At 44.1% G+C, this 16,695-nt stretch overlaps 1 protein-coding gene across 6 annotated transcripts in view; it reads left to right on the top strand.

Annotated features, from left to right (window-relative positions):
- The window catches only part of APLP2 (amyloid beta (A4) precursor-like protein 2), a 73,983-nt gene that overhangs the window by 53,510 nt on the left and 3,778 nt on the right, over positions 1-16,695 (top strand). For 4 of the 6 annotated variants that reach the window (XM_011934687.1, XM_011934688.1, XM_011934690.1 and 1 more), the window contains 7 exons: positions 2,048-2,178; positions 3,128-3,202; positions 4,404-4,562; positions 5,425-5,553; positions 8,597-8,696; positions 10,533-10,685; positions 15,310-15,395. In XM_011934687.1, the coding sequence (XP_011790077.1) occupies positions 2,048-2,178; positions 3,128-3,202; positions 4,404-4,562; positions 5,425-5,553; positions 8,597-8,696; positions 10,533-10,685; positions 15,310-15,395 (833 nt within the window). Of the gene's footprint in view, positions 1-546; positions 706-2,047; positions 2,179-3,127; positions 3,203-4,403; positions 4,563-5,424; positions 5,554-8,596; positions 8,697-10,532; positions 10,686-12,172; positions 12,209-12,978; positions 13,027-15,309; positions 15,396-16,695 lie in introns of all 6 variants that reach the window. The other 2 variants (XM_011934684.1, XM_011934685.1) reach the window with 2 other exon arrangements.

Here is a 16,695-nt window from a genome sequence, read left to right on the forward strand (position 1 = left end):
TACCTCTGATGGATTTTCATTCAAATCTCTTCATGTTCCGTCTTCCTTCTACCAAAAGATCTTTCAAATCTTAATGTAATACAGCAATGCTTTGAGTGCTTCCCTTCCAACTCCAGGAAAGCTGATTTATTCTGTAACAGTTGAAAGGTGAAATGAAAAGAGTCCTTAGGGAACCTTGGTGAATAAACTTTGCGTTTTCAGGAAAGATTTAGAAATAGAAATTATTGTGAGACTTACTACTTTGTAAAACTTGGGTTGAAGCCTGAGGAATGCCAGTGAGTGTGGAGGTGGTGAGCTCTACCTGAAGGGTCAGCTAGGAAGTGCTGTGAGACATGATGGAGTGGCAGGTCTGTAAAACTCCCGTTTGCTGTGGCTTGGATAAGATTTGCCTCGGAGAAGCAGTGTTCATGCTCTTGTGGGGCCTCTGCCTGGGGGCTGTGCAGATTGAGAAGCATCAGGTTTCCTTCCAGTGGGAACGTTTTTGTTCTTCTTTGAAGGGGCTGAGGCTGGCGGATGTGCCGGCTTTGTGAGTGGGTGATTCCACAGGGACCCAGGGTGTCTTCAGAAAAAAGCCTTTCAGCCCACTGTCCTCTCCACTCTGGTCCCAGGGAGGGTGGAAGCAGCCTGTGTTTGCTGTTATCTTTATCCAGTCCAGCTATATGAGCCAAAGGCTCCGTCTCCAGCGCTCAGGCCTTTACAGCACAGGCACATGTCGCTGATCTGCACGATGGACTGCAGTGCTTGAAGTTCTCCTTCACTGAGCTTCCGAGTGTCTTGGGGAATGGCGTTTACTAACTTATAGATTCTAATTTAGTTAATCTGAAAGTGGGATATTGACATCCTTTTAAAACTTACATAGGGCTCATATTCTTCATGACTTTAGTTGTCATTTTTAGTTCTATTAAACAAAGGGGCAAATAAAAGATGCTTCCGACAGAAAAAGTTGAACTGGCTGGCTATTTTGTAGCTATATTCATCAATTATACAGTTGTTTTAATGTATTAAAATGATGAAATTCTAGAAATTAGGTGAATTTGCTTCTGAATTAAAAATTGGTTGAATCTTGCCATTCACTCTCCACTTAGCTCTGAAATTGTGTCATAATCTACCAAGCAAGTCCACACCAGCTTGGGAAATCTTGTATGAATTAGGCTAGTAAGGGTTACCTTAGGTATGTCTTGGGAGGCTGACTGAGTAAACTTGCCATCTTAGTCCTTTCCCTTATCAGGCTAAATTCCATTGTGCAGACACTCACTTGCTTGGGCCCTGTAAGAGATGATGCCCGTCCAGCAGTCGGGGGTGCTCCAATAGACCTATGCTCTGGGGAACGCTTGGGAAGCCCTATTGGTCAGTGTCATGGATCAAAAAGCCCTATCTTCATATCGGTGAAAAGTGTCCTTGTCAAATAGAGCAACTTAGTTTTATCTTTGTTGGTTCTGTCACTTTGGTGGCGCTGAGAGTCCTTCAGTGATACTGAAAACTCAAAATTACAGCTGGAGTGATTGGGACTTTCTCTACCCAGCGTATATGCAAAGAACATTCAGTTGAGCCTGTTTTCCATTTTAAATTAAGACTCAAAGATAGCCAGAAGAGCGGAGGTACCTGAGTAATAAATGTCTTCAAAAATAGGGAATTGCATAAAAGTGCCTCTACAGGGTCTGATTTCTGCACTTGTCTCTGTTCAGATGCTCAGTTATGAGCAATAAAGTAGCTATCGTTTAGATTTCCAGGGTTCGAGCACTGAAGGGAAGGTATAGAAGAAACCACCTCTTTTTCAGCCCTGAGGTCTTAAGTAGATGCCTCATTGGTGCTGTAGCTGCCAATAAATTGCTGTATTAGCATGGTCTGACATGGTTGATGGATATTGTGTAAGGAAGATTGCCCACTGTAATCTAACCAAGTGAAGTCTTGGCAGATAGCAGCACCCTGCGCTTAGAGAATGCCACAGAACAAATTGAGTCCATTCTGCAGGTCCTGAGCTGGGTTTTCTTCCTGGAGCACAGTGCACCTGATCCCAAAGAGAACTCCCTCTGTAATTTTGTTTCAGTTCCTCCAACTCCTCTGCCAACCAATGATGTCGATGTGTATTTCGAGACCTCTGCAGATGATAATGAGCATGCTCGCTTCCAGAAGGCTAAGGAGCAGCTGGAGATTCGGCACCGCAACCGAATGGACAGGGTAAACCTCGACAGTTCCTTCATCTTCATGGCACTTGGCTCTGGGTAGCATGGTTCTCACAGATGAAGAAAAGTAATAGCTTCTCCTAGATTGTCGTGCTGATGTGTAAGGACTGGTGAGGCAGGAGAGAGTTACCAGTGGAGCTGCCTTCTGGGTGGACTTCTTCCCCACCTGCATCTAGATAATAATATAATTACCCTCTGAGCACTTAGCATGTCCCAGACACTCTGCTGAGTACTTCCTATACCGTTATCTGCCTTTTTTTTTTTTTTGGCAATTAACTTGCTTTAAAATTTCTTTTATTTTAAAGAAGGAAACTTTGTATCACTGTTATCAATAAAAAGCTAGTACCATTTGCCATGAGAAGAAAGTGACCAACCATACAAATATATTCGATGAAAGCAAACATGTCCAAATACATGCTAGCCAGATACTGCTGTCTGTGGAAGATTCTGAGTCTCAGGTGTTTCTTTTCCTTTAAAAGGGTTATAAGAGAGCAGCAGGAACACCAAAGTGCATCTTTTCTTTTGGATTTACTCAGGATTGAAAGAGAATTGAAAAGGGAATGTCTTGCTAGGCCTAAGCTCCACCCCAATCCCACACAGTCCCATGCTGCTGGGCTTACCGTTTGAAAAATGCTCATTGTTTTATCCGCATCAGCTCTGAAAAGTAGGTATTAACCTCAATTTTTTTGGTGAGGAGACTAAGGCACAGAGACTTTTAAATAACTTACCCAAGGTTATGTAACAAAGAGGTCATGGAATTGAGGCTCCATCTGGGGATAGTTGAGGCCTAGAACCTTCTGTGGCAGTAACAATGCTAAGCTCATAAGGCATCATGTGATTGGTTTCCTTTTGTAGTTTCCTATTAGATTTAGCATCTGACGATATTTTTAGAAAATGGAGTTGTTGTTTCAGGGTGCTGACAGTGTTTTCGACCTTTGTTCTAGGTAAAGAAGGAATGGGAAGAGGCAGAGCTTCAAGCGAAGAACCTCCCCAAAGCAGAGAGGCAGACTCTGATTCAGGTAAGATGCTTTCTCCAGGGACATAGCTTTCAGCCTCACCACTGGAAAATACGGTCAGAGCCCCATTCCCAACGAAGTTAGAATTGGACACTGCCTCCTTTTAGGTGAGGGCTTACAAGGAAGTTGCAGCTGGCCTATTTTCTTTTTCACCTCACGTATTGCTCACCTATGGTAGAAGAAAACCAGACCCCCACCAGAGCGCACCTAATTCATGCCAGAAGGTAACCTTAGCTCAGCTGCCTCTTGTTAATTCTGCTTTCCTGGCAAAAGTCCTCTGCCATTTTCAATCTTAGACTGTGACTTGTTTTTCAGCAGTACTGAATTTTTTTTAAGACTAATTGAAAGTCAAAGGATAGAAAATAAAGATCTCTGATACAATTCATCTCTAACTCTGTCGACTATAACTAAAATCATAGCAGCAAACTGCATTCCCCTTCAGTAGAAGAGTGTTGCTAAGAATAGGGATAGCAATTTCCAGGACTGATTTGGTTTTTACAAAACTGATTGTGTAAATTTTAAATCATTTTATGTTTAGCTGAAATGTCTTTCCTCCAAATGTTAACACTTTAATAAAGTGTTAAAAGTAATTTTAACAACCTTTTTTATTGATCATTTAGAGTATCTAACAATTTTAATTCCTACAGAAGCCAATGCATTTTGTTCAGGGAAGTTTAGTTCAGCAGGCTTAAACTGTACCTGTAAACCTGGCCGGATACCTCACAGATAACATGCCCTTCATGATTTTATTGACAGTAGTGGCAAAAACCACAATTACTTTTGCACCAACCTAATGACAGGAATGCTTCAACAGAACTTACCACATATCTCCCATTGGTCAGTCGTCTCAGGGTTTGGAAGTTGGTGCCTTGCTGCAATGTGGGAAGGACAGTGTTCCTTTTTTTATAGTGCATATTGAGGCCTTGGGCTTGCAGGCACTAGCACTTTCAGTTATACATATATTAAGGAAGCCCTCTGACACTGAGATTTAACTTGCTCTCTTTAAAGAAGGAAGTAATTCTCCTGATAGAAGTAGAATGAAGGTAGAATGAAGTAGACTGTGGATCCTACCCTTGCTCCACTCTCCGAACCTGTTACTGTCTTGCATGGGCACTGACAGGAGAAGCACTGCGGTCTAAGGTTGCTTGCTTATGCTTCCTCCGGGTGCCACAAATCATATATGGTTCCTGCTCTCTCGGTGTAGCACTTCCAAGCCATGGTTAAAGCTTTAGAGAAGGAAGCAGCCAGTGAGAAGCAGCAGCTGGTGGAGACTCACCTGGCCCGAGTGGAGGCTATGCTGAACGACCGCCGTCGGATGGCTCTGGAGAACTACCTGGCTGCCTTGCAGTCTGACCCACCACGGGTGAGTCACAGACAGAGCCAAATCATTGATGAGTCCTGCGCCTAGTGCTGCCTGTCCTGAGGTGGTGTATGTAGGGGACCAGTGTATGACACTCAGGTCAGTAAAAGTGACATTTGTATGACTAGTTCTGGCAAAGCTGAAGCTAAGAAAAGACGATTAGGGAGGAAAAGGTATTACATTCCAGTATCTGTGTATATATGCTAAGCATGACGTCGCTTTATGCCTGTATATACCACCTGTGATGTGAAAGTGTTTTACCCTAGAAAAGTATAACCTTGGGAAATTGATTGGTAATTATACAGTTATTGAACTTCCTTTCAAAGAATGGAAACATGCTTTTCATGAAGACTTTTGAAGAAGTTACATTGTAAATAAGATTATGAAGAAAGGGATAAAGTAATTTCTTCTGAAACTCTTGTGTGAGTGGTCTCAAATGATTTTGTCCCTTAACACTAACCTGTCTTGCTTTGGGGGATGGAAAGAATTAGGAGGATATTTGTATCCTTAAGTAAGCCGGTTCAAGTCTTCTCTCTTTGGGAGACACAGGAGACTACCTAGCTTGTGATTCAGACGTCAGAGGCTGAGCCAGGAAAAAGGACAGATCTGAAGAGAACAGTGGGCTGGAGATTCTGGAAAATACTGTATGTTAAGGAGCCGATATAACTTTAGAACTTAGTTTTGCTATTTTACCTAGACAGTTTTTTAGTTACTTGGTAAGCTAAAAAAGCCTTCAGAGTTACAGCTTTCATTCTTGTGCCTAGCTGAGCTTTACATTCTTAAGTGAACTTTCTAAGCTTTTGTTTTCCTGCCTGTTTTCAATTCTCTAGTCTCTGGATATTAAAACGACTGTTCTGTCTTGCAGCCTCATCGCATTCTCCAGGCCTTACGGCGTTATGTCCGTGCTGAAAACAAAGATCGCCTGCATACCATCCGTCATTACCAGCATGTGTTGGCTGTTGACCCAGAAAAGGCGGCCCAGATGAAATCCCAGGTACAGTAGATGTAGTAGAAATTGTTGCCGTGAGGGCATTTCCAGTGGGGAACATGATGCCTTGACTCATGGTTGAACAGCACTACTGGTTGAACAGGACTGCTAGTTGTGCTTGTTATTAGTCCTTAGAAAATGATTTTTGATTTCCGAAGACATTGGGTACATGAACTGGTTTTTGCAAGGGTACTATTTTTAAAACATCTTTTTTTATACTTTTTTGTATTAACTACTTTGTACTTAAACAATTTCCGATTTTTTTATGTTATTTATTTCTGATTTAAGTATTGCCAGAACCAATATTCAAGATCCTTTTCTAGGTATATTTATCAAGCAGATCTTAAAAATTGGTCTCTTGTTTTGTGCAGTATAGTTTTTGTTTAGACGGACACTTTTACATTCCTAGGTTTTGTCCAGCTTTACTTTCATCTATAGAGGTTTGTTTCTGGTTCCTATTTCTAATATTGGTGGTGTTCATATATTAACTTGAGTTTTACTTTCTTATATTCATAAAAATGAACTTGCCTACAAGACTGCTAGCTTCTGTGTAAACAGGAAGTCTCGTAGCCCATCCTGTTAGTTTTCCTAGAGGGCCTTATAGTAACAACGCTGATCTTATTTCGTTTCCTCTCATATTGTAAATACAGTGCTGTGCCGATTGTGAGTGCCAGGGTACATGGGCTCACTTACTGCACGGCTGCTGGCCTGTCAGTCCAGAAACCCTCCTTCCCCACAGTTGGTGTGTGTGTGTGAAGATGAAAAGGAAACGTGCCTAAAGGCCTTTGGGGTATTGGAGCTGAGCTGCTCCATTTGTGGAGCTGGGGTCTGTCTGAGTGCCAGACTCCACACTGGCATTCAGTGCTGCCGGGCTGACTCCCTTGAGTGCCCTTGAGCAGCTCACACGCTAGTGTAGAGACAGTGAAGAGCAGGTGTTTTGTGGGGTTTTTTTGTTTGTTTTTTGAGACGGAGTCCCACTCTGTCACTCAGGCTGGACTGCAATGGCGCCATCTCAGCTCACTGCAACCTCCGCCTCCCGGGTTCAAACAGTTCTCTTGCTTTTGGGGTCTACTTGATTTTTGAAAAGACTTAATCACTTTCCAAACTTCCTGTTTTAAAATTAAATTATTGTGTTGTATTTTAGCCAGTTTTGTGTGAGAGTAGAAGGGAAGGAGAGATTTTGATCAGTGTAGTAAATAGAGAATTCCTGCAAGTGAGATCAAGCTTCCACAGCAAGTAATGTGGGAAGTAGAACCTTCCCATCTTAAAACACCTTTGGGGAGAAAACCCAGCTCTCCTGTCTGCTACTTACTGTCTGCTCTTAGCTGTAATTCTGGCAAAGCTTACCTTCTGCCTTGTTCCCTATTCTGTTATCTAAACATTAGAAAAATTTGCAGATGTTCAGCCTGTTGTAACTTGTGCCATATCTACTTGTCTGGATATGAGTTTACCCCTATACTATAGCCAGTGGTTTGCTGTAGAGACACTAATTTCCAGTCTCCCACCCTGTGGTTCTAGTCCTCTGTGAGTGTATGAACCGTCCTCTCTCACACGGCTACCTGTTCCTCTGGGGAGGTGTAGCAGGACAACGCTTGCTGAACCTGTGGGTGTTGCATTTTGGCTCCATTTGCATTTTTTCTTCAAGGCACTCTTGTGCTTTCCTTGATTGACACAATGGCAAATATAAAATTAAATTGCTTTCATCCTTGCTTTGAAAGGTCAGAGAGATGTCAATCTACAATAAAAGCATCTTTCCATTTAGCTTTTTTTCTCATGTTGACCCTTCATGTTAATGGCTTCAATTCAACCATGTAATTAATCCATTGGTTTCCAGCGCCCTCTTTAGGAAAAGGTTGGTAATTGCAGGTCTAACCAGGCAGGGATGACTTTGCTTTTTAAGCTTATGGGAGCTACAGCAACACACCTCGCCATGTCATTGGGGTGGATGCTAGCCCAAGTCACCTTTCACTTCCATCCTGAAAAGCTGTAAAAATAGTGACCACTTCTAATGGCTTTTTTTTTTTTTTTAAATGAATAACCCTAGTAAGAACTTTAGCATTCAGAAAAGGCAGTGAGCTGTGGTAGATGAGTCTTCCTGTATCACCCCCTTAAAATCAGGTTTATTTATACCTCAGCATGAGTTTTCAAAAAATAACAATTTAGTTAAATAGGAATAAACTAATTCATTATTTACCACAATAATCATTTAAGCAATTGCTTCACTAAGCAAAATCCATAATAGTTCCCTATGTTGCCAAGTCTACTTTTCAGCCAGTAATTTCAGTCTTTTTTAATCCCATCTAATCTGACCAGTGGTAGAAATCGACTGACTCTCTTCTTTCACTCAGCAAAACCTTACGGAACATTCAGCATTGTACAAATTGGGGTTCTTTTTTTTGTTGTTAAACTCAATATGATTAGTATTAAGTGCCTCGAATGAAAATCCAGTAGCTAGTGGCCATTTTTTAGTAAATTGTCTCTTAACTTGGAGCACTCTCTTTAGATAAATTCTCACATCAGCTGGGGGAATTATACAGTTTGAACACTTTTTTTTTTTTGAGACAGCATCTTGCTCTGTTGCCTAGGTTGGAGTGCAGTAGCACAGTCATAGCTCACTGTAGCCTAAACTTACTCTTGGGCTCCAGTGATCCTCCAGCCTTAGCCTCCCAAGTAGCTGTGACTACAGGCACACAGTACTATGCCTGGCTAATTTTTACATTTTTGGTAGAGGCAGGGTTTCATCATGTTAGCCAGGCTGGTCTCAAACTCCTTGGCTCAAGTGATCCTCCTGTCTCACCCTCCCAAAGTGCTAGAATTACAGGTGTGAGCCACCACGCCCAGGCTGAACACGTTCTTATACTTGAGCAGTCAGTAAATATGGCGTGAGGAGTAATACATTTCCCCTGACCAGTTGCTTTGCTAGACTCTGTAGAGCATATACTGTGTAAAGTGGTTTTTCCAGAAGTTGTGTCGATGTTCCAGCTGCAGGTTCCCTCCTGGCCTAGTTGTTTTCAGTCACAACACCTCTGCACCCTAACTCTGCTTCCAGGTGATGACACATCTCCACGTGATTGAAGAAAGAAGGAACCAAAGCCTCTCTCTGCTCTACAAAGTACCTTATGTAGCCCAAGAAATTCAAGAGGAAATTGGTGGGTACCAGCTGTTTGTGTCAAGGTCATGTGGGACTTGTTGCAGAGGCTCAGGAGTGAAAGCTAGGCAAGAGTAGAGAGACATGAGCAAGCAAGGCGTGTGAAGTGGGGCATTAGCACACCCTGGCTTCAGAAGCCTAGAATCCACTGGAGCTTCCATGGCAAGGTGAAGGAGGAACCAAGGACAGATGCACTGGCTGTGAGCCATGGAGTCTTGGGTTTCACTGACCTTCACTCCGTTAGCGGAAGAATATCTGGGGTATGAAATTGCAAGAGACTAGGAGATTTCCTGTTACCATTTTCCTCCTTAATTCTGATTATTCCAGGCACCTGATTTTATATAATTCTCACCTCCTCTTCCTCTCCCAGTCTTCATCTTCTTCATTTATTCAACAAGTTTTATTATGTCTGCTGTGTGTCACAGAGTAAAATGGTCCACAAGCAGATAGTACCTGCTGGAGTTCATGTGACGACAGGAGAAAAACAGACAATAAAACAAGAAAATAAATGTCAGGTGGTGATAAGTGCTGTGCAGAGTTAAAACTTGGGCAGAGTGGTAGAGAGCAGCTTCTCGGGGCGGCTGGCTCTGGGGATGGTGGCCTGAGATCCGAATGGTAAGATCACAGTGGGAGAGCACGTTGGTAGCAGAGTGAGTGGCAGCTACAAAGGCCCCAGGTGGAAGTCAGGCATGACATGTAAGTAGATCAGTGTGGCTACAACATGGCAGAGGGGATGCGGCCAAAGTATGCAGGGACCAGATCAGGAAGAAATGTCAGCAAAATCAAGGAGTTTGGATTTTATTTTAGGATAATGGGAAGCCGTTAGAGGATTTTCAGCTAGGGAAAGACTAGATCTGGATTATGAATTTTTAAAAGCTCACTTGGCTGCTTTGTGTAGAGTCGATTAAAATTAGAAACCAGCCAGGAAGCGATTATAGAAATCCAGGAGAGCGCTATTGGGAGTATGCACTGAAGGGGTGATAGGGTAGGAGAAGGAGCGCCCCAGGGACAGCTGGGGACAGTCTCTAGGATGTGTGCTGAGGGAGTGTGTGGGGCTGCGCCCAGGGCTGCCTGTGCGGTTGGGGGAGCGGCATCAAGAATTGCACTTAGGGTTCCACTGTGGGCAGCTCGGGGATGGTGGTACCATGGCCAGCTGAGCTGGAGAAGGAAATCCGGAGCTCTCTTGATACATGTTAAGATAGACATTTGTGTTGGGTGTTACGTGGAGACCTAAGTAAGATTTAGGTGCGGCAGAGGTCAGGCGGTAGGTCCAGAATTCGGGCCTGGGAGTCGTGGTGTGTGGTCAGTATTGAAAACTGGCATCGGGGAGAAGTAGGTCAGACGGTGTGAAGCGGTAGTTGTAGTTACGTGGGGTGGATACGTCTAGAGATGGGATGGACAGCGTGAGGACTGTAGTTAGTAATACTGTACTATATACTAAAAATTTGTCGAGAGTAGATTTGGGGTATTCTTATTTTTTAAAAAAGTAACTCTGGAAGGTGATGTGTGTGTTTGCTTGACTACAGAAATCATTTCACGGTGTATATGTATATCAAATCATTGTATTGTATACCTTAAATATGTACAGTTTTTAAAAACCCCAAAATCTGTGGTGTTGTGGATACCACTTAACTGGAGTGTGGAGGTGGAGGCAGGGGTGCATGGGACGACGCCCTGGGGTCCCTGGTGCTGGGGCTCTGTGGTGCCACAGAATCAGGGAAGGTGTTTCAGGCAGGAGCTGGGAGCCACAGTGGGTCTTGGAGCTCTAGAGCATCCTGTGCCTGGACACCAGGCCCTTCTGAAGCCTGCTGTCTGTCCCCTGCCCTGTCTTCATCAGATGAGCTCCTTCAGGAGCAGCGTGCAGACGTGGACCAGTTCACTGCCTCCATCTCAGAGACCCCTGTGGACGTCCGGGTGAGCTCTGAGGAGAGTGAGGAGATCCCGCCGTTCCACCCCTTCCACCCCTTCCCAGCCTTACCTGAGAACGAAGGTGTGTATGGGCGACGGTGCCGCTTCTGGGCAGCAGGGGGAGGACAAAATGAGAGAATTGAAGTCAATGTTTTGAAAACCAAATTGAGTTGGGAGATGGTGTTCCTGTGAGAGTCAGGGGAAGGGAGACCGGATTCATTGAACACCTACTGTGTGCAAGGACCTTGCTAGATGCTTTCAAATCATTGGTGTCAATGTCACCATGAAGTGAAGACTAATTCTTCTATGTCAAGATAGGTGGCTTCAAACCCCCACTTCTTCCAACTTGTGCACTTTTTACATGTGGGAGGCACTTGGCAATTGAAACAGCCCCTTCCTGTGAAGCTGTTACCTTTGCCCAGCTGTCTTGGGAGGCTGGTGCTGGAGAGGCTGAGGAGGTGACAGGGCTGGTGCAGGGTCGTATCTCTGACATGAGGTGGGGTAAGAAGCTGTGCCTCTGGCTGCTAGGCAGACGTTCTTCCCTCTGTTCCCTTGCTGGTTCTCAGCGTCTAAGAGGATCTCTAAAAGCTGTGAGCCTGCTCCAGAAAGAAACAAGTTGCTGAGCCCAGTGCCCTGAGAGTAGTCCCCCTCGTCAGTTCTGTTTGTTGCTGTTGCTGCTGATAGGGTAATGTTAAGAATGGCCCACAGCTATGCCATAGTCCTTGTCATATGCCTGTGTTAGCTAAGCACTTCAGCGGATGCTCTCCATCCTCACAGTAACCCTCGCAGGTGGGTAGTCGAGTGTCCCCAAGTGGGGATTCTGAGGTGTAAAGAGGTTAAGTAACTTGCCCAAGGTCATGTAGCTTGTAAGTGGAGAGTCAGGAGTTGAACCCAAGCCAATCTGGTCTGCAGTCACAGACCTGATGGGATATAGCACTGGAACAGAGGCCTCAGGAAGGCATCAGACTGGGAGTAGGGGGATGGAGGTACATCCATGTTAGCCTTCAGACCTTAACGGGAATGCGTTCTAAACTAGTTATCCCAGAGCAGTTGACTCTTCAGAAATAAAACAGGATCTGAGGAAGTGGCAGATAGATGAAGAGGCACCGTGCCATTCCCAAATCTCTGTGGGTTTGTTGCATGGCCATGCTTAAAAAACTTCTTATGTGCTTATTGGGGGTCAGGGCAGCTTGGATATACCTGAAGTAGGACCTTATCTCCCTGTCAGCAAACCACAACCAACACTGACTTCAATTTTTGCTTTTTTCTAAGAAAAATATTTATGTGGGCTAAGCTAAATAGTGCAGGCATCTCCCAAAGGTTCCCTAAAAAGGCCCAAGACAGACCTACTTTTTTCTCTCTTATCAAGGATACCCTCCAGTGATTTGCTGTGGCTTCTACTGCTGGTTTGTTTGTGGGATAGTTCAGGCATGGTGTTTTTAAGGAGGAGTACTTTTTGTTCACTTTATAGAGAAATTCTAAGATAGAAATTTTAAAAGAAGCCATTTTCTTTCTTAATCTCCTTTTGTGCTATTTTATTTTGTTTTTTATTGTTTTCCTTTCTGCTAGACACTCAGCCGGAGTTGTACCACCCAATGAAAAAAGGTTGGTTTGTCCAAGATGTTCCCTTTAAGACCTTCATTCCTCTCCACTCCCCAGTGTGTCCGAAGCTTCATGTTCTGTTTCATGCCATCACCTGGCTTTCCCCACCTCATTTCTTCCGGCGCGGCTGTGGGTGGAGTCAGAGCAGCCTCACCTCCGTATTGCTAACAAGCTGACCTGACGCCAGCACTCCGAGGCCAGTCTCCGTGGCGTTGGTTACCGCGTGGTCATGCTAAGCTTTCCCTCTGGGATGTCAGAGAATGCGCAGCAGCCAAAATAGATTTCATGACTCTTCTAATCGGGGTAGATTTTTAGAAGTATTTCCAACTTAGGTTGGTTGTGAACTGCTGTATCTGTGTACATACACCTTCTTTACAGTAAGGTGGAGAGTCTTTCTGTTTTCCCTCTTTCTCTCTGCAATTCCCGTTTACGTCTTTTCTTTTTGGCTCTCGTTGCCTTTTGTCTGTGCCAGCTGTCTCATGTCCCCGAGTTGTAGCCTTCCTCAGAACATCAGAAGCCGATGGATCAAACACGTGGAGACAGCCCAGCTCACTGTACTGAGTCTCCAGTTTTCAAAAACAGTTCACGCTCCGTAAAGCACTATGGGGAATGCTTTGCATACTTGATCTTAGTCCACCGAACGTCCCTGTAGGATGGGTAGTGTTGTTAGCTCTATTTTCTGTATTACATAATTGAAGAGGTTTCTGAGATGACATGACTTGCTCTAAGAAGTGGAGGAACCAGGATTTGAACCCAGTTCTCTGTCCTCCAAGCCCATGTGATTTTATTACCTAAGCTGTTGGTGTCACGGGATCCCCCAGGTGGGTGGGCGGCCCAGTCATTGTGAATCATTTCAGCATTTCTTGTTCGTAATGTGTTGTATGAGCCCGCCCGTGGCTTTGGCAGACTTCTTATGGATGGGCCAAATGGTGTTGCCTGGCTAAGAAGCTGGGGTTCTGCTTTACGCCACAGGTTGTTCTCAGAACACAAAAGTGTGATTTGAATCTTCTGAAAATGACTTACGCATAGATGCTTTATTTTATTCTACTTGGATATGCCTATTCTTGGGGATGAATGTGCCGACATTCCTTTCAACACCATAACTGAGATGTTGAGAAAGATGAATTTTCTAGAAGTTTAACCGGCTTTTGCCTTTATACTTAACTGTTACGAGTTGGGACAATTTAAACACTAACTTTGGTGTCTTGAAGTCACTTGTTTATGTGTTTTTTTAAAGAAACTTGGGGGCTATACCACCAAAAATGTATTATAACAGTCTGGACTGGCGCTAGGTCTTTTTTATTTTTTATTTTTTTTTGAGATGGGGTCTTCCTGTCGCCCAGGCTGGAGTGCAGTGGTGCAATCTTGGCTCACTGCAACCTCCTCCTCTGGGGCTCAAGCAGTCTTCCTACCTCAGCCTCCCAAGTAGGTGGGGTGACAGGTGCATGCCACCACCCTCAGCTAGTTTTTTTATTTGTTTGTTTTTGTATTTTTAGTAGAGATGGGGTTTCACCATGTTGTCCAGGTTGGTCTCCAACTCCTGGACTCCAGCAATCCTCCCGCCTTGGCCTCCCAAAGTGCTGGGATTATAGGCATGAGCCACTGTGTCCAGCGACAGTAGGCCTTTAGTTGGCTTAGTGCCACATTGCTTTTTGAATAAAATCCTGCCCGTGTGACCTTTAAAATTCTGCGAGAGAGAAACATGGAAGGAGCTCAGAATTACGATTGATTGGGCTTGGTCATAAGCATCCTTGCTGAGGCAATACCCTTCCAGATCCCTCTTTCTCAAATAGTTGGAATGCAGTATTGCTATTTCATGGGCATTTTGAGACAAAAGCTGGCTCCGATTTAACTAGAATCAAGTCGTAGACATCTTTAAAGTTGAAGCTTTAGAAAAATTGCGTCATTTTTGACTGCATTGTGTTAGCTAGCCTCCAAGTTCAGCAACTGGGGAAGCTGTTACAAATTGCTGTGTGTTAAGAACAAGTCTAGTTGTGAGGCAGAAGCTCTGCTGTGGCTGTGCCTTGTGCCATTACCTGCCTTTGACGAGCCCAGGGACAGCAGTGCTTTGCGTGTCCTCACGTTGAAATCTCACTTGCGGGTAGTTACCTTAGAATGCCAGGTATGCTGTCAGGTTGATCTAGTTATAAAAGGCTCATATCACAGACATTGATGTTGAACTGTATGTTATTCTTATGATAGCTAGAAATCACATGCTTTGGAACTAAAAATAGAGGACCACCTCTCACGTTCCCTCCCTGGGTCTGTGCTGCATCGTCGCGCTGCGTATTTGGATATTGTCCTTCGGAGCGCCACACACGAGTGTTGTTGCTCAGGCAGTGTCTGACCTTGGCAAGAAGAGAGTTGCTATTCTTGCTGCTCCGTTTAGAGAAAGGTGCTTTCCATGCTGATATTAGAATTCTCCCTATAGATGGAATGCTTCCTTCCTGTTTATCTTCTAATAGCCACTTAGGATATGAGCATCTAGGATCCCGGCACTGAGAGGGATTCAGCGTGATGGGAGATGCAAGAAGAAATCCATAATGACAAACTGATTATAAATGCCATCACCTGGGAACCTCCCCAGGCCCAACTGAAACTCTAAGGAAAAATAAGAGTTGAGGTTGGGGAGGGGATTTGAGGCAGAATGGATTCCCTGTGGGTTCACCTACTGTGTCCAAGGCAAACGTGCAGGTTGTTGCGAGGATGGGTGCTGTGGCAGCCGGGTGTGGGTAGCAGGTACTCAGTCATTTCTCCTATAATGGTGGTGTGTGTCTCCCATGCTAGGATGCCTCTGGGCTCCACTTCTGTGTATCTTACAATAAACATTTTCTCTGAAGGCTTGCATTTCATTTTCCCAAGTTGGAGACAAGTAAGCACTCCCTCCTCCTCCATTATACCCATCAGTCTCTGCAAATGCCTGTCTCATTCATCTTCAGAGAGCACAGGGCACCCTCAGACATGTGAACGCGGTGGCAGATGAGTTGCGGGGGGAGGTGCGTGGGAGGGGCTCACTGGCCCTCAGGAGGGAGTTTGCTGCTTCTGTGCCATGGGTGTGAGATGGGCCGTCCTTGGGAACTCAGCCGTGATCTCTCTCCACGCAGGATCTGGAGTGGGAGAGCAGGATGGGGGACTGATCGGTGCCGAAGAGAAAGTGATTAACAGTAAGAATAAAGTGGATGAAAACATGGTGAGCCTGTTCTTTCTTCTGCCCAACATGCTTTACTTTTGAGACTCATTAGAGTGAGTGACCTGATGTCAGATGCTTCCAGGTGCACGTCTGTGTTCATTTTCCACACGGTAGAAGGTTGGAGGGCTCCAACGACTCCCACAGACTGGCCGTGGTGTTTAGCACCTGGATATGAAAAGGATTAAAGAGCCCTTCTCAGCAGTAGCTCATCTCTTGCTATAGAGTAGGAAAATAATTTGCAACTAAAGATAAGAACCTGTTAGAGGCCATTTTCAAGTGAGTAGAGTTAATACTTGGATTAGTGTTGGGTTTTGTTCTTACACTGCCTTAGGTTTATACCCCCTTTTATTCACTTAGTATTTTCTATCATTTATAGTTCTGGATTATCCTCAACTGAGTTTGATAGTTAAATATGGCTTTTTTTTTTTAAATGAATAACCCTAGTAAGAACTTTAGCATTCAGAAAAGGCAGTGAGCTGTGGTAGATGAGTCTTCCTGTATCACCCCCTTAAAATCAGGTTTATTTATACCTCAGCATGAGTTTTCAAAAAATAACAATTTAGTTAAATAGGAATAAACTAATTCATTATTTACCACAATAATCATTTAAGCAATTGCTTCACTAAGCAAAATCCATAATAGTTCCCTATGTTGCCAAGTCTACTTTTCAGCCAGTAATTTCAGTCTTTTTTAATCCCATCTAATCTGACCAGTGGTAGAAATCGACTGACTCTCTTCTTTCACTCAGCAAAACCTTACGGAACATTCAGCATTGTACAAATTGGGGTTCTTTTTTTTGTTGTTAAACTCAATATGATTAGTATTAAGTGCCTCGAATGAAAATCCAGTAGCTAGTGGCCATTTTTTAGTAAATTGTCTCTTAACTTGGAGCACTCTCTTTAGATAAATTCTCACATCAGCTGGGGGAATTATACAGTTTGAACACTTTTTTTTTTTTGAGACAGCATCTTGCTCTGTTGCCTAGGTTGGAGTGCAGTAGCACAGTCATAGCTCACTGTAGCCTAAACTTACTCTTGGGCTCCAGTGATCCTCCAGCCTTAGCCTCCCAAGTAGCTGTGACTACAGGCACACAGTACTATGCCTGGCTAATTTTTACATTTTTGGTAGAGGCAGGGTTTCATCATGTTAGCCAGGCTGGTCTCAAACTCCTTGGCTCAAGTGATCCTCCTGTCTCACCCTCCCAAAGTGCTAGAATTACAGGTGTGAGCCACCACGCCCAGGCTGAACACGTTCTTATACTTGAGCAGTCAGTAAATATGGCGTGAGGAGTAATACATTT

The sequence above is a fragment of the Colobus angolensis genome, unplaced genomic scaffold, assembly GCF_000951035.1.
Source record: "Colobus angolensis palliatus isolate OR3802 unplaced genomic scaffold, Cang.pa_1.0 Scaffold137, whole genome shotgun sequence".
NCBI lineage: Eukaryota > Metazoa > Chordata > Mammalia > Primates > Cercopithecidae > Colobus > Colobus angolensis.